The sequence below is a fragment of the Dermacentor andersoni genome, chromosome 1, assembly GCF_023375885.2.
Source record: "Dermacentor andersoni chromosome 1, qqDerAnde1_hic_scaffold, whole genome shotgun sequence".
NCBI lineage: Eukaryota > Metazoa > Arthropoda > Arachnida > Ixodida > Ixodidae > Dermacentor > Dermacentor andersoni.
Window position 1 is genome coordinate 88,179,747 of NC_092814.1, and position 22,205 is coordinate 88,201,951.

Genomic DNA, 22,205 nt, shown 5'->3' on the forward strand with positions numbered 1-22,205 from the left:
TGGCCCCATAGGCGGGATACGGCGCGGGAACGCCAAGTACGCGCTTTCCAGCGTCTATCCACGCTGCACAGAACTAGCAGAGTTTCGTTTCACCTGCGTCTATATAGCAGCAACCGAGTGACATAAATGTCGTCATTGAGAATGTTAGCATGTAAGGTTATACACAGGAAGATTGCAGGTTCGTAACGGCTTTGATTTCGTATATTTTCGAGCTGGAGCAAGAAACGCATATGGTTGACGCGTGTGTTGAATTATATAGGCGTCGGAAGTAAGCTTGTACTTATCTGAGGCCGACTGCAACATGGTCAACTGAGAAGAACACTCACGTGTTTGTGCCCAGTTGACTTTGACCGAGCCAGATTATCGATCAAGTCTATAGAAGGACTACTTTTACAATGGTTGTCGGTTTTCGTTTCCTTTTCTTTCTCTCTCTTTTTTGAGGCACGTATTTTTTCATGTATACAACCTGTTCCGTTAAGGGAACGCAAAGTTAACCGTGTACGTGCAAATTAGAACGATAAGCACGAGCTTCACAGTTCGCTTGAAGACCTGCAGTGTGACATTTATGTCGAAAGACGGTCTCTATTTTACGTGGTTCTTCAGAAACGCCTTCAACATTTCATTTAACATATAGGTAGCGAGCACGGCGAGCTGGCGTATAGATCACCCCGAACATCTTGCACGCTACGGTCACAATGCATTCTTTTGCTGTGCACAGAAGCTCAAGTTGAGGCTCGCCTCAGCGTTGAGCCTCGCCTCACTTCTTTCCTTGTGCCCTGTCCTACCCCGCAGTTTGTTTTAAAAAAAAAAATGCCTCCTATAGATAACAGAAGGCGCCCGCGTTTTGAGCTGTGACGTCACGCGAGAAGGCAAACAGTCCATACATCTCAATGGAGTATACGGGCGACACTTAGTACGAGTGTCTATCCATTTCACCATGCCTTTCGTAACTCGGGAGGATAGCCACCATTGACTATCCGCACCGAACTTATGTTTACTATCCGAAGAGCGTCCAGTAATGGCTCTCTCAATAGTTGGACATAAACGTTATGAACGCTTTGATCGCAGATTTATGAATATGTTAAGCATGCTCTCTGGGTCAGTGCGTTATTTCACACTACTACAATTTATACTCCGCTGTCCTCACACACTATCAGAACTGATGTTGCAACCAGGAAGACCGCCATTAAGAATAGCAGTATCATCAGAATGATAAGCTTCAACTTAGATATTATTGTGGTGTGTATGCTGGATGACAAAAAGCATGTAGTACTTGTGTAGCCCAACATTTGACGCTATACAAGAGTGAGGGTAGGTATTTACAGTGTAGTTGAGGTGAGTGTTACAAAACCGATGCGCATGTAAACTGTAAGGGCTCTTCATGACTGCACACATTTGAGTTGAGTGCCGGCTCCATATAGTCTGTAAAATATCGAAAGTATATCTGTAGGGAGCGCTTTCTTTCTTTTTTTCTTCACTACGCCTAAACGTTCCAAATGAATCCGTTCTTATATGCTGTTTGCACATTGTATACAGTCACCACTGTTCACCTTGCATCGTTCGACAATTGTTTGAAACTCGGAGAATTCGTATAATATCTGGAGAGGAGGTACAGTAGATGTCGCTTGTACCTTCTATGGCTTAGTGAGCGACAATGCGGTACGGTAATTTTTGAAACTGAGATGGGATTAGCCTATTTATCATCAAGCGATGACTGATCTTAATAGTACTGTAGTGACCGTTTAACTCCTTTCACCTAAACCTGTCACATATGTGCTGCGTTACTCAAGTTAAAATATATACTACAAGAACATGCCTCTGCAAGAAAATTTTCACATCGTTCTACTCTTCTGAAACTAGCTCTTTAGTAAAGAAAAACGTCAGTAAAAACTGCACGCTATGCAAGAATGTACTATATATACAGTATACTTAAAAGACGCAAGCATGGCCTTTCACAAAAATCTGCGGCAATTGACAATCGTTTTCATGCCTCTTGTAGCTGTTTGAAGTTAACTTCGTGTTAGGCGACCTTTAATTATCATTTGACGGGCTTCGACATCATCGCTCGGTGTCAAGTGATATGTCATTGTTCGTTGAAACGAGTTTTGAAGACTATAAACAATTATCCTATTAATAAAACTATTACTCACAAATTATCAGGTTGACTGCGCCTACACGAACACCTGCGTTTGTATAGGCGTATATGCTTCAGCCTACACGATTGCTGTGCGGTGTCTTCCGTGTAAGAACAGTGTGACATGCGCAAAACATTGCCACAGCAACTATTAGGTTTTATTATCGCATATAGCTGTGCACATTCTAGATTCGACATTCGAGATATGCCACACTGGAAGGTTCCGGAATGATTTCGACTGATTAAAATCCTTCATCGCGTACCGAAACCTGGAAACACAAGTCTTCGCGCATTCCAACGTGCACCATCGAAATGCAGCTGCAGCGGTAATAACAACAACTATTCAGCAGCGACACACAAGACTGCTCACGTGTGGAAACGCGAAAGCATTATCGTCCATTTTTACGCACAAGAGAATTTCACAAGGAGAGATGTGAAACTCTCCTATCGGATATTTTTGTGCGTCCAAAGCTGTCAGAATGATTACATAGTTTTCAACCACGTCTTTTGTCATCGCACGTCTATAGTTAGAGCTCCGTTGTCGTCCTCTATAAATTCTTGTAAGGCCCTAACGGTAAGGGTGTTACCAGAGCGACAAGAAAACCAGTGTATCCATTTTTACAGCGTACATTCACGAAGAGACGTCTATATATATATATATATATATATATATGCTGTGTACAGTCGCGGACAGAATAAAATGGACCACGGGATCTCCGAAAACGTTCAATTTCCGAGCAGCCTGTAGCATTAACCAGTAAAACTGCCCACGACAACGTTGTTAGCATATTCTAGTCGATGTCCAAAATGCAAATACCAGATTGCGTTGTGAGGTTGCGGAGATATTCAGCTTTTTCTTAGATTTCATGGTCCATAATATTCTGTCCGCGACTGTACGTGGCATAGGGACACAAAGCTATCCGTCACGTATATGCATTTAATAAATACTGGTGGATTAACTGGCTATATACGTGCACGGTTGTTAGGAAGCGCATATGCAATGTACGCGCGAGAGTGGGCGCATGCATCCATCCATCCACCACCTATCTATCTATCTATCTATCTATCTATCTATCTATCTATCTATCTATCTATCTATCTATCTATCTATCTATCTATCTATCTATCTATCTATCTATCTATCTATCTATCTATCTATCTATCTATCTATCTATCTATCTATCTATCTATCTATCTATCTATCTATCTATCTATCTATCTATCTATCTATCTATCTATCTATCTATCTATCTATCTAACTGCTTGTCTGTCTGTCTGTCTGTCTGTCTGTCTGTCTGTCTGTCTGTCTGTCTGTCTGTCTGTCTGTCTGTCTGTCTGTCTGTCTGTCTGTCTGTCTGTCTGTCTGTCTGTCTGTCTGTCTGCCTGCCTGTCTGTCTGTCTGTCTCGAAAAGTTATATTGAGGATCCCTTCGCGTGAGGCTCATATGTATAGCTCAGTGGAAAACGGAAAACGACCACGGAGGCAGGCAGCGCATTACGAGTAGTTGCTAATACTTGTTCGCCGTCTATCGTGCGTGCTGACATATGCTGCATTACTTTGATGCATAACATCGTTCCAATTGCTATGCGATTATTATTTTACTAGAGCTTATCGCGGCGCCCTCGCTTGCGCTGGCCGCAGGAAGTTTCGCTTCGCTCACAATGCATTCCCCGCATACGCCCATCGCCACTGTTGAAACCGCCACAGCGGAAGCGCCACTTACGGTGAAAATGACTCATTACGAAACGAGAGGATGGTCGTAAACGCGTAATACGCGTCGCGGGAAAAAAAGAAAAGAAAATCAAGCAGCAGCTGTTGGTATTCGTTTCACGTGATCGAGAAAGAATGCGTCGGTATAATAGTACGTCAGCTTTCACCAGTCACCTGAGAATAGGACGATGAATCTCTTTTGCAGCTGTTTGTCTGGTCATAATCATTTGCGAAAATACGCGCACACGTAACGTTGGCATCGTCGCCTGTATTGAACTCCCCCAAGATGGAGGCGGGTCGGTGAGGGAAGTCGAACTTCGCACGGTTCGATGGCTCTGCAGTACTGCTAATGTCGCTGTCGTCCCCCGTTTGTCAGAAACGTCAGGCAACAAATGTGGCTGCTTTGGTCGCTCTCTGTCCGCAGTGACGATGTCAGACGTGCGAGAGGAGAACGGGAGGCAAGCAACTTGTGCGGCTGCTGCTGTTTTGCTGTGAATTCCCTTTAACTTGCGGCTCACTCATCGCACGCGCAGTGGCGGGCTTATACCAAACTCGACATGTTTCAAGTTGGAGGCGAGACAGCCTTACCCCGTCTTTCAGCGTGCAGTGGGTGAGGAAGCAGAGGACTTCTGCCCGAATGAAGATGCGAGACGAGGGCAGTGCCGCTTGTCTCCGGCATTTTGTAGTGGCATTTGAGCAAGATCAATATAGGCGAGGAGAACAGCCATTGTTTCGGTTTCTGCGAGAGATGTGCGTATAGGGAGTCACCACAAACCAGAAGACACCAGCCTCGCAACTGTCATGGTGCTATTGCCGTACAAGGAAGTCGTTGCAATGGGTCCATAGCTAGCAACAAGTCTACAAAGGGGACTAGCCGGTACATCTTCGTTTAAAAATTCTGGCGTTTTATACGTGCCAAAATCACGATATTATTATGAGGCACGGCGTAGTGGGGGACTCCGGATTGATTGCTGACCATTTGGGGTTTCTTAACGTGCACCCAATGCAATGAATGTACACGGGTGTTTTTGCATTTTAACCCCACCGACATTTCAACCCCACCGAAATTCGACAGCCGCTGCCGGGATTTGATCACGAGCCCCCGGGTTTAGCTAACACCAAAGCCGCTACGCGCACCGCGGCGGGTGGTACTTTATTTCTTCGGTTTAACAGTTACGCCTACTATGTCTACTAGCGCGCCTTGCCATAAAACGTACATAGCTGGACTGATTTTGTGAGCTGGTGCAAGGGAACGAGAGGGATACTACCAGCTGAGCACTGAACAAAAGTTTGTGAACCAGGAGCACGTCGAAAAACCTGAATTTCTTGGTGCGGTCTACGCATGGAGCCTGGAATTGAGAAATGTAGCCTGAATTTTTATGTAGGCACTTTTGTTGCCGAGGCTGCGCGTTTGTTGCTCATAAGCTGGGAATGTAAGCGGCGACCAGCGTCATCGGCTCGAAATATGCAGAAACCGTTCGAGAAAGATAGAGCGAAAAAAAAAAAAAAAGAAAAGAAAACCTTTCACCTATAATTGTCGCAGCGTGCATGCAGACTATACGGACTGTGGACAAGGCGTAAAGGATGCAGGACGAGTCGTCCATGGTATCAGGCTGTGCCCGGCAATAATCATGCAGTGATCAACTCAAAAGAAACCAATGTTTACATCTACCAGCTCGGTATACGGGGTGATCTCCTCCAAGAATTGCCTGTTGAAGATCATATGATTATTGTCCTTGAGTTGGATTATATTCACACAGGCGGACAACACTTGCACACGCAGTCGAAACTAATATTCAACTAATAAAAAATACTAATTAACTTGTTGATTCATTACTTTGCGTCACACATTGCAATTTACGAATTCTAGCCAGTGAGCTTGCAAGGCGTATCCACTTGGAAAGAATTTTCATAATGATACCAGTTTGGAAAAAAGCGCCACAAAACTGTATTTTGTCCTACATTTAGGAAAATAACATCTCGAAACTGGTGTCATCCTAGAGATTCATTTCAAGCGGACACGTCTCGCAAACACACCGGCTACTATTAGTAAATTGCAATGTATCACGTGAAGTAATTAATAAAGAAGTTAATTAGTCGTATATGTGCTTCGATTTCTCGTGCTAGTAATGTCCACCTCTTCGAATAATACAGCTCAATGATAAAGAATTATGCTGTCTACCAGCGGCGATCTTTTTTTTTTTTGTTAAATCAGGAAAACTTAAATATGATTACTTCGTCTATCTGATTAACAAGAGGAGTGTCGTAATACTTTATTTTGATAGCGTCATTCGTTTACTGCCCGTCCACCAACATATTTTTTTACTCGGCTACGGGGTGCTTTACTCAAAGAGCATACTTTTATCTCCGTGCTCATTTCAGAGACAACGAAGATACCTGGCATCGCCACTCGGCGCACTTTCCACCTTGGCGCCCTCCATGGGCTCCCATACAGAACCGAGTTCAGGTAATAAGTGACTAAGACACGAAAAAAAATAGTATACCGTATACATAAAAATATTGGCACTGTTAGGAACTCGGGTGATTTTGGAAAATTTCCCAAGACCATTGTTAATCACGCATAGCACGCATGTTGATTAAAAAAGAACTATAGCATTTTTGTGACATTGTATGCAACAAGAGACCATCAAAATGCCCGTAGCGCTCAAAGAAGTATTCGGAAAACATTACATTAACGTAACTGACCCTCAAAGAACGCATCACTTCCAGAGTCAAAAGAGAGTTTTATGTAAGGGGATGCAATCCGCTTGCGTCCCCTAATCTAAAACTTTCTAATGTAACTTACTCCTCTATATTTCTTGGGGGGTATTATATGGAAGGAAAATAGCAGGCATCGTGCAGTGAACTTGGCGAGCCGGCCTATTTGTATATGAACCGCTGTCACATGAATTGTTGGAACTGTCACTACTCCACTAATCACGCGCACGCACACACACACACACAAACACACACACACACAAGCACACACACACACACACACACACACACACACACACACACACACACACACACACACACACACACACACACACACACACACACGCACACGCACACACACACGGAAAGAAAAAAGAAAAAGAAGGCGCAACGGCACCAGCTTTTATATACTTCATAGGGGGTGTGCTGTTTTTTTTTTTTAGACAATACAGATATTTTTTTTTTATAAAAAGATAACGAGCGCGACAAACATGACGTTTTTGCAGACGAATTCCTAGGCGAGGCAGACATATTTTTCCACTATAAATGTGATCTTCAGAAGACGAATTGAAAAAGTTCATTAATTAACTTTTTCATGTGTATCCTTGGGGGCAGTTGTCTAAAGGGCTATTTTGGAGGCAGTGACATTTTCATGGACGTGTGTGGACGATGTGGGACGATAGCACGCCGCGGCCAATCCTGACCCGACACACAGCCGCACATGCTTGTCGGGGAAAACGTGCCGTATCAGTACTGTTGCAACTTGCCGAGACGTTCTGTTTCCAACTTCCTCGCGCTTGTCGTCACGGGGCGTTTCGATCTGATAAGATAGCGGGGCCGCCTTTTTATGCATTCCCGCGGCGCTTGGTTTCGATATTGTTTGGAGTTACCGTTGAAATTCGATGATAAATATTTCGAATAGGTGTAAATTAGCCATTTATAGACGGCTGCCCCCTAAGGCACTAATAACATTTATTTCATGATTTTTTTGTAAATTAGTCTTCCGGGCCTGTATTGACAAAACGTGCCAGCCAATAGTGATGTAAGACATATTATTAGCGAATGCGATCAGCCAATGAAAAACAGCACTTACAAACGAAAAGCTTTATGAATTCGGCCCCTGAAGCTCACGTTATCAGCGGCAAAGTATGTCCCCTCGCCTAGGAACTCACGTTTGCTGCAAAAGCGCCATGTTCGTTGCACTTATGGCGTTTTTATAAAAAAAGATTTTGTCTAAAAAAAAGCACCCTGTATACAGACTGCACATTGCAAGCAACAGTCTTGTATCGTGTTGCCAAAGCCAGTGTGATTTCAGTTATTACCATCCGAATACACAGATAAGTGTTCTGAACTGGTGACTGAAGTCCCTAGATTTTTTTTTTTTTTTACGCAAAAAATATCTAGGGACTTTAGTTGTCACGAGCATGACATTTCCTAACAGACCGCGCAAGTGCAGAAATATGTTCGTGAACAAATTTATCGGTGCCGCTTGTGCGCACTATTTCTTAGAGTTACTGGAGAGCTTTAGGTTAGGGTACGCAAGCCGCGCCCAGCGTTGGGGGACGCAAACCGGCGGGCATAGAAAAGAACCCAAACTGAGCACAAAGAAGCGCAAATGACCCACAGTGCAGTTTGCGTCCTCAAGCGCTTGGGTGCAGCTTTCGTCCCTTTACCTGAAATTCTCTACTGTATAGGCTCCCTATACAGTAGTAGAATGCAATAGAGAATACAGTAGTAGAATACAGTAGAGAATACAGTAGTAGCATACAGTAGAGTTACTGTATAGTAGACTACAGTAGAGTTACTGTATAGTAGACTACAGTAGAGTTACTGTATAGTAGAATACAGTAGAGAATGCATTAGAGTTACTGTATAGACTCCCTAAAGGGAGCCTATACAGTAACTTTACTATTTTTCTAGTTTCCCCCTTTACAGTGGCTTCTAACATCATATTGTCGCAGCACTGCGCGACTGAGCCAAAGAAAGAAGTACAGTGGGCACGCATGACCTCGGCTGTACTCCGCGCCGGCTGATCCTTCCCTGTGGCTTCCTCCTACTTTTTCTTTAATTGATACTGGGGCTGCAGTTTCTGTTATGAGCGTGTCTTTCAAAAATCGTCTACCTTTCGCAGAGTTGGCGAGGAAATGTTACGCCCACTCGGGGTTTGTTCTCTTTCAATTATACGGCAGGAAACCAGACATTTCGGAGTGAATCTACTGCACTTGCACGCGCAACGCATGACATTATTTTAGGAATTCTTACGCCAGTGAGGGGGGGGGGGGGGGGCAACTTTGGAGTGTTGCACTGGCGCGATTTCTCTTCGCCGCGACGCGCGAACTCCAATGACAGATAACACCAGTGATGCCGCGGACGTTCTCTCTGTATCGCGAGGTGCGTGTTTGCCCCCTCAGACTGCAATGTTTGTACCTGTGAACACTTCTCGCCCTCGCACGGGCTTCTGCTGTGGTTTAGTCGAGCACGGATATAAAAACGCGCTTAAGAAAAAAATGTGATAGTCCCAGCTGCTCCCTCGTTGTCACCACTGATGCTTGTCAACACTCCTTTGGACAGTGACCGTTTCAAACCAATCCGTAACTTTGTCGCTAGGAGCTAAACTGGCAAGATTGATGAAGAATCCATTGTCAGCGTCGGAACGGTCGAAATGTCAACTGCCGGAAGAAAATCCAACCCTGATTCCAGCCATGATTATTCTGCTGATTTAGGCGCATGATTAACATGTCGCTGTCTTCTATTGAGCTGTGTGCTTCAAGCAGTGCTCGCTCGCTACGCCACAGTGTTTGATTTTGCTCAAGACCTGCGAGCGTTCCATGCATACACCACCGGCGTCTCGTATGCAACACCGCATCCATACAGGGCAAGCGACGTCAATTCGTCAGAAGCCTTATCGCGTTTCACCTTCAGAGAGAAAAGTCATCGCCGAGCAGGTCGAAGAAATGTTACGGAAGGAAGTGATCCAGGAATCATGTAGCCCGTGGGCTGCTCCTGTGATCCTAGTCAAGAAAAAAAGACAACTGATGGCGATTCTACGTGGACTATCACCGCTAATCACCGTCACAAAGAAAGACGTACCCCCTACCACGAATAGACGACGCCGTCGACTGCCTCCACTCCGCGTCGTATTTCTCTTCTGTTGATTTACGGTCAGGGTATTGGCAAATTCCAATGCACCCGTCAGGCAAGGAGAAGACAGCCTTTGAAACACCTGACGGCTTCTTTGAGTTCTACGTTATGCCCTTTGGCTTGTGCAATGCTCCAGCAACATTCGAGAGATTTATGGATGCCGTGCTCCATGAACTCAAATGGGAAATTTGTATGTGCCATTTAGATGACGTCATTATATACGGCCGGACATTTCACGAGCACAATCAGCGCCTTCCGGTGGTTCTTGACTGTATCCAGCGAGCTGGCCTTATTTTAAACTCAAATAAATGTCATTTTGGTGAGCGTCAAGCCCTCGTAATATAGGCTTTCTGATCGACAAAGATGGCATACGACCAGACCCTGAAAAGATAGCAGCGATTTGCGACTTCCAACAGCCACACACTGTGAAAGACCTGCGAAGTCTTTTGGGCCCTTGCTCATATTTCCGGCGCTTTATCAAGAATTCCGCGCAGCTTGCCTCTCCCCTCACGTCTCTCCTTCACAAAGACACCCCATACTTGTGGACTGCTGACTGCGAGTCTGCGTTTCAACAGCTCAAATTTTTTGTTGACTTCTGGACCGGTCCTGCGGTATTTTGATTCGGAGGTGTCAACTGAGCTGCATACTGACGCCAGCGGTGTGGGTGTTGGCGCTGTGCTTGTTCAGATCTGCGGTGGTCGCCAGCATATACTAGTCGGACATTTACAAAATCGGAGAGAAACTGCACCGTTACTGAACTCGAGTGTCTAGTAGTCATCTTCATTCAGAAGTTCCGTTCGTATCAGTACGGCTGCGCATTCGCGATAGTGACTGGCCATCATTCACTCTGTAGGCTCGTTGGGCTGCGCGACCCGTCTGGCCCGCTAGGCGTTACGCCTTCAAGAGCACAGCTTTTCCGTCACCTACAAGGGCGGACGACGTCATACAGATGCTGATTGCCTATCCCGTCTCCCTTCGCCGCACACTAAGGCTGACGATGTTGACTTCGATGACTACCTAATTTCCATCTCTTCCGGCTTTCCAGACCTGAGTATACCTTCGAGAGCGAGCGACTTTGCGACCCTACATTGAAATCTCTTCGGGCAGCTGCACGTGAGTCAGCAGGAACAACACAGTTTACTTATCGTAATGGTTTGCTGTACAAAAAAATAATTACTCAGCTGATGGTCCTCCATTGCTTCTAGTTGTGCCCGAAAACCTGCGCCCTGCATGCTGTCCTTCGTTCCATGCACGACGATATCACGTCCAGGCACCTTGGCTTCGCACGCACACTACACCGACTTCGCCAGAGACGTTTCTGGAGCAAGATCTGGAAAACAACAAAACAGTATGTCGCCAGCGATACTGTTTGCCAGCGCCACAAGCAGACCTTGAAGGCTTCAGCAGGCCATTTGTAACCAGTTAGGCCACCGACATTGCCCTTTGAAAAAGTCGGCATAGGCCTGCTCGGCCCGCTTCCAAAGACGTCAGCTGGCTACCGCTGGATTATAGTATGCGTCGATTATCTAACTCGTTAGACGGAAACGGCGGCAGTTCCATCTGCCGCTGCAGCAGACGTCTCTTCCTTTTTGTTGCATCACGTCATACTACGTCACGGTGCTCCACGGGTTGCCATCAGCGACCGTGGCCGGCAATTGACCGCCGATGTCGTTAAAGACCTTTTACGGCTTTGTGGTTCTGCCGATCGTCATTCCACTCCTTACCACCCGAAAACCAATGGCCTCACGGAGCGGACGAATCGAACCCTTACCAACAGGCTATCAATGTATGTCACCGCTGACCACAAAAATTGGAACGCCGCCTTACCATTTATAACGTATGCGTACACTACTGCCTAACATGAAGTTACTGCATATGCGCCTTTCTTTCTGCTGTGCGCACGCACTCCCCAGAGCTTTCTGTACACTATTCTACCTTTGTCGTGTAAAGAAGATGCTTCAATCGCCCACACTTTGTGCCGAGCTGAACAAGCACGTCGACTGGCGCATCTTAGGACGTTTTCCTCGCAAGGCCACAGCAAGTCTCGCTACGATTCCCGGCATATACCCGTCAGCTTTACTCCGGGTGACTATGTTTGGTTGTGAACAGGGGCGTAGCCAGGGGGGGGGGGGGGGGGCTTATGGGGCTTCAGCCCCCCCCGAAATTTTTTCGTGCTGTCCATGCACCGCCGACAAAAGCAACCCCCGGCGCCGGAAATCATTCTGGATTTTGTCTAGAGCGTCTTTTTCACGCTCGAAGAGCCATTTCACCGCGAAAATTGCGAACTCAGGCTGAATTTTGCGGCAACGCCCATGCACTGGAAGTCACATAGCGCAAGCAGCCCCATCCGAGCACAAAGTTTCAAGGGTGTTTTCATGGCGAGCGGGCTCGCCGCGGCATTTCGCGGAGGCCGCGGAATCTACACTCTATCATGGAATTTACGGAGCGCGTGGATATCAGTTCTGAAACTTTATGGGTATAAAGTTCTCATAAACATTTGATGTGAAAGGTACATTGACATTTTTAAACGTGTGCTTTAGATTTTCAATTGCGGAACTTTGTAAGTTTAATGCTCCCATAAATATTTGACGCCAAAGGTGCATTGACTTTTCCAAAGTCGCACATCGGGCCATACAACGAGACAAGCCAAATCAACACGCTATCAGACAAGTTGACAAAGCCCGTAGCGAGGCCCGATGAGACGAAGCGTTGTGGTGGTTCATTCGTGCCGTCATGTCACATAAAAAAATATCATTTTTTTTGTTCACCTCGCCAAAGCATCCAGTGAAGACACTAAAGCCAGCCAAGGCAACTACGTTCTTATTTAGATTTTTCTACTTTGACTTTTAATCGCGAGGACCCATTGAGCCTCTTCATATTATTTTTTGTTCTCGCTCCCCTACCCGCGCGCTGCCAGAGCCAGCCAGAGCGCACGCGTTTTTCTCGTGTTGCCCCGACCAGCGCGCGGCGCACTTCGGTGCGCGTTCGGTTTTCTCTGGCCGAGTGTATTTTCGCCTGGCAGAGCTTTGGACGCTTTATAGCTAGCAGACGAGAAAAAGAAACAATGGTCGCTAGCCGCCATCACTGTGGGGACTCGACGGATTGCACCACGTTCGCTTGAGCGCAACCTCTCCAGAAAGTCTTGTCTCGCCGGTGTAGGATGCCGAGCAGTATGCGCCTGGTTCTTGGTGGACCAAGCGTCTCGTGTTTTCTTCGATATTCCTTTAATAGCCATATCAGTTGCCCAAAGTAGGCATTCTATTGTGACCAACATACTTTGCGTTTTTTTTTTTCATTACGGTGCCCCCGCACCACAAAACGAAAAAAGAAGCGTTGTTGCGGTGCAGCGAATTGTCGTATGGTGAAAGTGCTACTTTGTTATTTCTTTTGCGGAAATTAATGGGCCATGGGACGCTTAAGCTGCCGGATACTCTTATTATATTATTGCGATAGCAATTATATGGACACTCTAGGCGCATTCCTGCCGTCGCCGTCGCCATCATGTTCCGCATAAAGTCTAAGTGCGATAACATCGTAACCCCGCGCCGCAAGCTGTATGTGCGAGTGAAGGCGTGTGGGGGGTGGGGGGAAATGGGTGAGCCGACGATAGTGGCTCAGTCTTGTGGGCGCAAGGGAGAAAAGAGAGGAGCAAGCGCGCCGCCTTCCGTCGCGCGCGATACATCGGGGGGAGTGGATGGAATGGGGGCAGGATCTAGGATTGTGTGAATCTGTGATTGCGCAACATGTTTATTTGCCTTATTTGACGCATTATATACCGTGACTTTCTTAGATACGTAGATTTATTGGAGACTTACTGATACGTATGTTTAAATATCTTGGTGCGAGGGTTTGTGTATACGTGTAGTGAACTTCGTTTCCAGTGGCACTTTTTGCCCTTTATCAAGCTGTATCTTCGCATTTGTATATTCCATTGCTTCTTCGCATTTCTAATGTACCAGGGCGAGTCAAATGAAAGTGAGCCTACCCACCCTGCGCAATTATGGTTCTGTTCATTATCTGCAAGGCCTGCGCGTAGCACACAGGCATCTCTCATTTACAAAAGTGACACGCAGGTGTGAGGATAAATGTTCTTTAATGCTCTCATACACTGGGTTGAACATGGTTGCGTGCCGTAATGGACTCTCCAGAAGTTGAGCAGCGTGGTGCCGTCAGGTTTTGACAGCTGAAGGTGTTTCCCAAAAAGAAATTAGTCACCGTATGGCTGCCGTGTACATGGGACATTGCATTTCATTGGCCACTGTGAAGCGTTGGAACAAATGGTTCAAAGAAGGACGTGAAATTTGTAAAGACGACCCCAGACCGGGCCAAAGCCATCGTGCAATCACCCCTAACAAAATTGCAAAAGTTGATGAGCTGATGAGACAAGAACGGAGGATAAGCATCGATGAACTGGCAGAGCGTGTGAACATCAGTCACGGTTTGGTTCACGCCATAATTCATGAACATCTCGGTTATCGGTTCTTGTGTGCGCAATGGATGCACAAGATTTCGAACCACCGCCAGAATACGGAGAAGATCAGTGCTGTGTTTACTCACCTGATCCGGTATCACAATAAAGGTGACAATTTCTGGTCTGCAATTGTGATCGGAGACGAACCATCATGCCACTACTAAGAGCCTGAAACGCTACAGCAAAGCTTACAATGGAAACATTCAAATTCACCTTCCCCAAAGAAAGCAAAGGCCGTCATTTCCACCAGTAAGGTGTTGTTGACTTTTATTTTTCGATCGTCGGGGGCCATTACTGATAGTATTTGCTAAATCTATCAATTGTTTCCGATATTGTGAAACGCCGGATCGGCTGCGTGTAGCAATCAAGAACAAACTACGTGGAAAATTGACGAATGGGGTCATCTTGTTCCACGACAATGCCCGTTCCCTCGTCGCTGATGTGGTTAATACAAAACTGGCAAAGTTCAAGCGGGAAACGATGCAACATCCGCCACACAGCTCAGACCTGTCGCCTTGCGACTTCCACATTTTGGGGCAACCGAAAAAACAGCTCAAGGGAACGAGATTCGTCTCGGACGATGTCGTGAAAGTCAGTTGCAGACGTTTTGAAGGAGCGACCCAAGGAGCTTTATGAGGCGGGAATTGCGCGACTCTTTAGTCATCGGGACAAATGTCTAAATGCTCATGGGGGCTACTTTTAATTAAAGAACCCCGTTTGTTATATATTCGCATTAGCTCACTTTCATTTGACTCGCCCTCGTATATTCTGCAGAACTCATGCTTTTTATACGTGGTCTCTGTTGCGACTATAATTTCGGTGCAATTACTCACGATACACGACCGGTGACAGCTGCTGCTGCGTAATACACTGGAACAAACGGAAGCGTCATTGAGATTTTTCACTGGCTGTTGCATATGTACAAGAATGTAAACAAGGATCTTGAATGACAAAGTGTCATTAACATATTTGTCCTCAACTTGTTCATTTTATGGCCTTTACATTTTTCACATCAGCGGCATGCACTGCTTTGCTGGCTTCGAACTGATGTAGTTCTAAAGTTCGTGTGATATTATCTTTACTTATTAAATAGACAAAATACATCGAAGCATTGACATCAGTTATGTTGGGCACAATTTTTGGCACATACGAGTATATTCTTTTATGAAAAAATACATATTTTACTTGTATTGACAGTGCGTAGCGTTCAACAATTCGTTTGCAGCATCTTTGGCAATGGCAATGCAGTTATTATTCGTGTATTTGATCCCTAGGCAAATTGTTTAAGAGAAAGCTTTAGCTCGGGCCCAACTCCGACGTGGCCTATTCAGATACATGTAAAACGCAGAAACGGTTGTCTGAGATAACTCCTAAATCGCTTTTAATGAAATTTGTTGCATTTGAGAGAGTATGTTAAATTCTAGTGTCTGTTGGAAGCGGAATTCTGATTTAGGGCCTGAACTCTGTTTAAAATATTTAGAAAAATTCGAAAGGGCGAAAAAAATAGAAGCACGAAGTTTAAATAATAATAGCTATACATCAAGAACAGATATCGCGTTTCTGTAAACGGCATCCATTACATCATTCAAAGCGGACAAATTCGATATGTCAATGTGTATCTTACGTGAATTGGTTATGTTATGTACAAGGGTTCTGCAAAAGCCATATTTCCATAATACTTAATTTTTTTAGACTCATGTGTAACGTATCAATTTTGTCCGCTGTAGATGTACTATTATGTGCAATTCACAGAATTGTGATATCAATTATCATTGCTGATTTACAGAGTTGTATGCTTGTTTCGTTTACTGAAAATTTTCGATTTTCGCCACTTTTCAATAAAATATTGACGACCTAAATCGAAAATTCGAAACAAGCAGTTACTGGAATTTAAGTTTTTCTTTTAAATGCAACAAACCTCGTCAAATTCGGAGCAGTGGTTGCCGAGAAAAACGTATTCTCCTCATACATGTATTTAGATAGGAGCATCCGACCTAATGTTTCCTCTTAAGGAGGAGGTCCACCTGCAACGTGAGCCCCCCCCGAACGAAATTTCTGGCTACGCCACTGGTTGTGAACACCTGTTCGCAAAAACGGAAGACACTTTGTCGAAACTAAAGTGTGAAACGGCGGAAGCCTGACATCATTGCCAATGGCGATTTGTTGCGTCGGAAACACCATGGAGGCACACAGCTCGTACACTGTTATGTGAATGTTTGTTTATTAAATGCCTGCAACGTCGTTCTGGACGAAGTGTCAAAGTAGTTTGTGGCCGCCTGGAACTGTTGTAGCGCCGTTTGTGGATCAGGAGGAGACGCGTCTTCCATGGCGGTGTCGAGGTGTAGTTGGCCATCCTCATCATCCACTTCGCTCGATTGAATTGTACTTGCTCGGCTTGCCACGGCAAGATGGCGGTCACGGCGCTTCCGAGCTTTATTTGCCTTGGTCCCCGTAGATGCAGCGAGTCGCTTCAAACGCATTGCCTCTCTTGCGTTGGCCCGTCGCATCCCTGGACTCTGTGGTGTCGGACACGCCTCGCCGCCCTGATGCATGCGACGTGTACGCTCAGCCTCTCTTGAGCGCCACTTGCGTTCAGCGGCTGCCGCACGTCGCGTGTTGGGAGACACTGGTTTGGCGAGAGGAGGCATCCTTCCCACACGATACCGCAAGTAAACTGCCGCCGTCGCCACACCACACCCAAGCAGATGGTCGCCTACGCGCGCCTCGCGACAGTGACGTCAGGCCACACAGCGCCCAATCGGGAGGCCACCTCAAGCGCCTGACGACAGTGACGTCAGGGTGCACCGTCGAACACACGGCCGCCACGCGTGCCGATGTGATGAGTCATCCCGCGCGGCGCCGAACCACCCTGACACCCGCACTTGACGCCAGCGACGTCACGCACGCGAGCCAATCAGGAGGCGCACACCTGCGCCTAGCGACAGTGACGTCACGACACAGAGGAGACCAATCAGGAGGCCAGAAAGCTGTGACAGTTTCTGCTAACGGCAGATGACCGTGACAATGAGCCATTAAAGGCTTCCGCCTTAAAGATGGATTGTACCGCAAGTCTCTGGCCACTTGCACGGGACCATTGGTTATACCCACTTGCTTGAGCGATGTGAACTATGTCGTCGCCAAAGTGACTGCAAGTAATCGGCGTTCAAGTGCGACGCAAGTTGATCACGTGGCCAGACTCAAGCAGTGCCATCACAGGCCCCTTTAGCTCGCTCAGCGAGCTTCGTCTGCCCCCGGGGAAAATGACGCAGCACTGCGCGACTGAGCCAGGGAAAGGAGTGGGCGCGCGTGAGCTCGGCTGTACTGCGCGTCGGCTGATCCTTCCCTGTGTCTTCCTAGTGGACCTCGTTTCACTCTGTAAATAAACTTCTTTCATAACAATATAGCCAAGGCAAACATTTACTCCATAAACGTGTGCCCGAAGACTAATTTTGAACCGAAACGAACGTTGCAGTTGCATACGCGCTCCAAAGCCGCTGCACTCCTACGATTTGGATTTGTGTGTGGAATAACAAGGGCGGCGACAGACGGTTGATTGATTGATGGAGTTTAACGGCCCCAAGCAACACATGGACTACGTCGCTTAATGTGCACCCAAAGCGCGCGGTATACAGGGGCGTTTTGTATTCGACCTCCATCGCAAAGCGGCTAGTGCGCGTACCGCGCTTAGGATTCACGTTAAACAACCTCAGGTGGTCAAAATTAATCCGGAGCCCTGCACTTGACTTTCCTCATAGCGCATTGCGCAGGCACTTGTTCAGGCGTACAGAAGAGCAGACTATACTGTGTTGACTGATCAGTCCTTTGAGAGGAAAATATAACGATGAAAGTGCGACAAGTTCTAAAAGCCGAGCATTTTTTACTGGTGCTCACTCAATATAGTCAGGAATAAAGGGCAGCCCAAGCGCTACTTCACAAATGAAGCACTGGGCCAGCGCCGTACACGATTCCTTGCTTTATTCGGGAGCGCGCGGCGCAAAGGAAACGACACACTTCGTGCGCGGTTTGCGTGCGGACGGCGAGCCGTCTTTCACGGTCGTGCGTCAGATGAAAATGAGTCGGACTCGAAGCAGAACGTAAACAAGCCCCGGAACACACAAACAGGTGCATTCATCTGCGCTCCCAACAAACATGCGACAATTGCATCGTTGCAGTAGTTTTCCTCGTTCCTCGAATGTATCATATTAGTACCAGATGCCAACGCTTATCTTCTTCGCTTTCTTCTCGAGTCTATAGCGTCGGCGTTTGGCGACTCTGATGCACCTAAGCGTATACACGCTGTTCAATTAAAATGATCATAGAAGTGTTCTGCATGAGGCTGCACTGCGTAAGTTTCCGCTGACGTTACAGGGCGGAGCTTCGCCAAATGTGCGCACCGGACCGCAAATCCTTTTGAAGCGCGCAAATGGCGAAAAAGGTCGAGGTTCGTCGCGGCTTCGCCGCTTGGGCAATTTAGCGGTACAAATGTGGCGATCGCACGGGAAGTGCGCACTGCAACTTTGAATAAACGATGCGTTGGCTAGCGACGAATATTTCTTTAAACCCAAGGCCACTAGTCCATAGCCTTTTATATTTGCAGTACCATGAGAAACCACCTATATAATATGCAATAACCAGAGGCGTAGCCAGGAATCTCTCTCAAGGGGGGGGGGGGGGGGGGGGGCACACGCATGTGACCGGTGAAGGGGGAGGTAAAAGGTGCGTTGGCCAGGCAGCATTGTGGTGCACAGAAATTTCGGGGAGAGGGAGGCACATCGAACTAGTTTCTCTCTCTCTTCTCTAACCCCATCCCCGAAAATCCACGGCCCTGGCAAAAACCACTGGCGTCATCCGCGCGCGATTTCGGGTTCGACTATTATTAAACTTTAGTGCCGAGTTGGGGGTAACGCATGGGCAACATGCGAGGTCCATTTTCTTTTTTTTTAAGTCGTTGGAAAATGAGTTGGTGGCCTGCAGCGCGCCGTCGCTCGTAGGAGGTGTACAGCCACAGGAATAACACCAGAAGTTACGTCGTAACTGAAATTATTTAGTAAAGATGGACTCAGTTCGATCAGTCGGCACCGTGGCAGGTAAGTGCCATGGTAGTATAAAGAAAGACGATTTGGTAGGACGCGCTCCTGCGTTGACACCACAGGGCACGCAGGGAGTACGGCGGTGAGCCATCACATGATTACAAAGTCTGGAACTCTCGCTCGCGGACGTTAACCGAGAGGAAATGTCACCCGAACGCTGCTGTTCTTCCTGAACTCTATAGTTGACTCCAGAAATCTGGTAGACTGAAACTGGTGAAAGTGCAATAAGTCGTGTCGGAAACGCTTGAAGCATTTAGAAGACTATTCTTCGTTTCGTGGACAACGCTTCAACGCCGATGGCAGGCCCGAAGGAGCGGGCATGCAAGTCGCCGGAAGCATGCGCACGTACGTGCCGACCATCCTCGGACACATCTGATGTGCATTCTACGCGCAGTGAATGATGTCGATATCCGGTACATATACCTATGTATTGAACCTACCGAACAGCCAGGAAAAAAAAAAAAAATTACCGACGATTACGTTACTTCCTAATGCGAAATTTGAGCGCAGCAAATAAGCTGTTTCACCTTTTCGATAGATTGAGGCAAAGAAATCGAGCAACACATGTATGCGCTATCACAGAATTTTTTTTTATTTTTCACACGTATTCCTTTAACAAAGACTCCACTAACAGTTCTTGACAGTCATGAAGGAAGCTTTGTGGTCGGAGAAATAGACTGATATATGTTCGACTTGGTACACCAATGCTTGATTCTCAAAGACGAGATCTATACAAGTGCCTCGCGAGGTTGTCACAGCCGTGGGACGCGTTACGAGCGAGAGGAACGGGATGTTCTCCCGCATAAGTGTTAGGAAATTGCTGTTTGTCTTTATGTCAAGCCGCCACCGATCTGGCTCTCTGATTGCCACCGCACAGGGCGAACGGCAGCGGCAATTTCGGCTCGGGCGGTGCACATATACAGATCCGCCGCCACCGATCTGGCTCTCTGATTGCCACCGCACAGGGGTTGCATTGGAGGAGGAGCGAAGAAAGGAATTAAGTTCGAGCCGGCGCTTTGACAACCGGAGACTCGCAGGAAGAGGGGGGAGGGGGGCGGCGTGTACACCCAGCGGCAAACGATGGGGGCAGAAGCGCGCGCAGCAAGCGGACAACACGATAAAGGGAGGAGGGAAGAGATAGCAGCGACTGACTGATGCCGCTGACGCCGATAGTGAGTCAACCCCAGCTGCGGAGTTGGTTTCAGGGACAACGCCGCCGATGCCGACACAAACAATATGATACCCTCGCTTCCGCAGCGCTAAGAACCAGGTCTAGCCGTGGGAAGGTGGTCACGTATTCGTCGACGTGCCGGGGCCTACGTGAAATAACCGGCGCGTCGGCAACTGAAGAGCACCCTATCCGCCACACAAGAACAGGGGGGGGGGACCCTTTCCTCCTCTTTCTGCATGGCGGCGACGGTGTTCTATGCAGTCACGTTATCTTGACTCTCTAGCGGCGTCAGCGGCATCCAGCGGTATCAGTCGGTCGCTGCTAGCGCTGGGGGGATGAAAGGGGGGCGGAGCTGGTTACGAGGCCGACGACAACGCCGACGACGACGCGAAACCCAGGAACGGACGCCAAAGAGCTGCGCTCTAAAAACACCGATAAGCTAGACAACGCCCGCTCCAAACGCTGTTATGTGGCGGGCCGGGTAGCGCAGTGCTGAACAACAGCCGTTGACCCCCGCCTTCTCCGAAGCCTTTCCGATGCCACTGACCGGAAGCGCGCGCCAACCTGGACGATCTCAGATCACGCAACGTCCCTACTCAACAGCGTGCGTCGCCCTCAGGAAAGCCAAAGAGGTGGCGCAAGCTGGTCAGACAATCGGGTGAGCCGCTGCCAGCTTTATGGCAGAAGGCAGCGTCGCCATCGCGCTGACATTGGCTAGGCCACGCGCTCAGTAGAGCTGCTTGGCAGGTCAACTCACGGTGGTGTTGAAGTTGACGATACGGTCGTACCACTTGCACGCGCTCATGTAGAGCTCCGTGACCAAAGCTGCCACCGGCGCCATGGGCTGCTGCTCGCTCTTCCGGCAGGCTCTCCGCGAAACTGCCGACGCGCGTCGCCGCTCGCGATCCTGGCAGCCCCCGTGACTTGTGCGACCACTTGTATATTGCGTTCCTTCCCACCGGGCGTACAAGACGCGCGAGCGCCGCGACGTTTGACCTTGTCGCGAGCTCGTCACGAATATTCACTCTGCGTTTACGTAGTGGACCGACGCGGGAAACGGGCCGGCGGCCGTCATTACCGCCGGTCGGGAAGAAGACAATAACTGGCGGCTGATCTGCGGCCAACTATCCACAAGCAGCACGTTGTTCGCGGGCAATAACTTCGTACAGTAGGCTACGGAGATATGCTCACGCTGGGCAGCTAATTGTCCTAATTTACCGTAAAATGAAGCGGTTCTTTGGGAACATACATCAGTATAACTGACAATATTTGTGCTGACTTGATTATGAGCTGACAGGCTCTGTATACCAATATAGTATAACAATGGTGATCCTACCTGGAAACGTGTGACTATATATAGGGCTGTAAACTAAATATATGCTCGCATGTTTCCGTGGATCTGCTACACGGTTCATATTACCGATGCAGTCAGAACAGGGTGTTTTCCACCAACAGCTTTTTTTTTAATTGATGCGAAAGCGTCAAATGGCTCATTGAACGAAAACTCCGGCGTCTGTCATCTGTAGGAGCGAAATGGCATTTCATTTCCCATTGGCTGCGACGCCCCGTCACGACTGCGCCTCGACGGAGCAGAGCGAGCGAAAGGTTACTGCTGCTGCCCTTATAGCACGCCAGGTGTTGCGTGAGGAGAGAGGGCATCGCCGCGACGCCACGTCACCATCGCTGTCGCTCTCGGAAGCCTGCGTTATACGCGCGCTCCTCGTCCGCGCAAGCTCTCGCCTGCGTTCTAACTACGCCTCGCTAAGGCCC

General features: G+C 47.7%; 1 protein-coding gene across 3 annotated transcripts in view; it reads right to left on the bottom strand.

Moving 5' to 3' along the window:
- Positions 1–21,390, bottom strand: part of LOC126544130 (peptide methionine sulfoxide reductase-like) — a 72,828-nt gene extending 51,438 nt beyond the window's left edge. Inside the window, exons 1-2 of one of the 3 annotated variants that reach the window (XM_055061714.1) lie at positions 21,193–21,264; positions 10,881–11,033 (exon numbers count right to left, since the gene is read on the bottom strand). Coding sequence is in view for 2 of the 3 variants with exons in the window: in XM_050191354.3 (XP_050047311.1) it covers positions 21,193–21,276 (84 nt within the window). In the remaining variant the exon portion in view is untranslated. Of the gene's footprint in view, positions 1–10,880; positions 11,034–21,192 lie in introns of all 3 variants that reach the window. The other 2 variants (XM_050191354.3, XM_055061712.2) reach the window with 2 other exon arrangements.
- Positions 21,391–22,205: the final 815 nt, after the last annotated feature.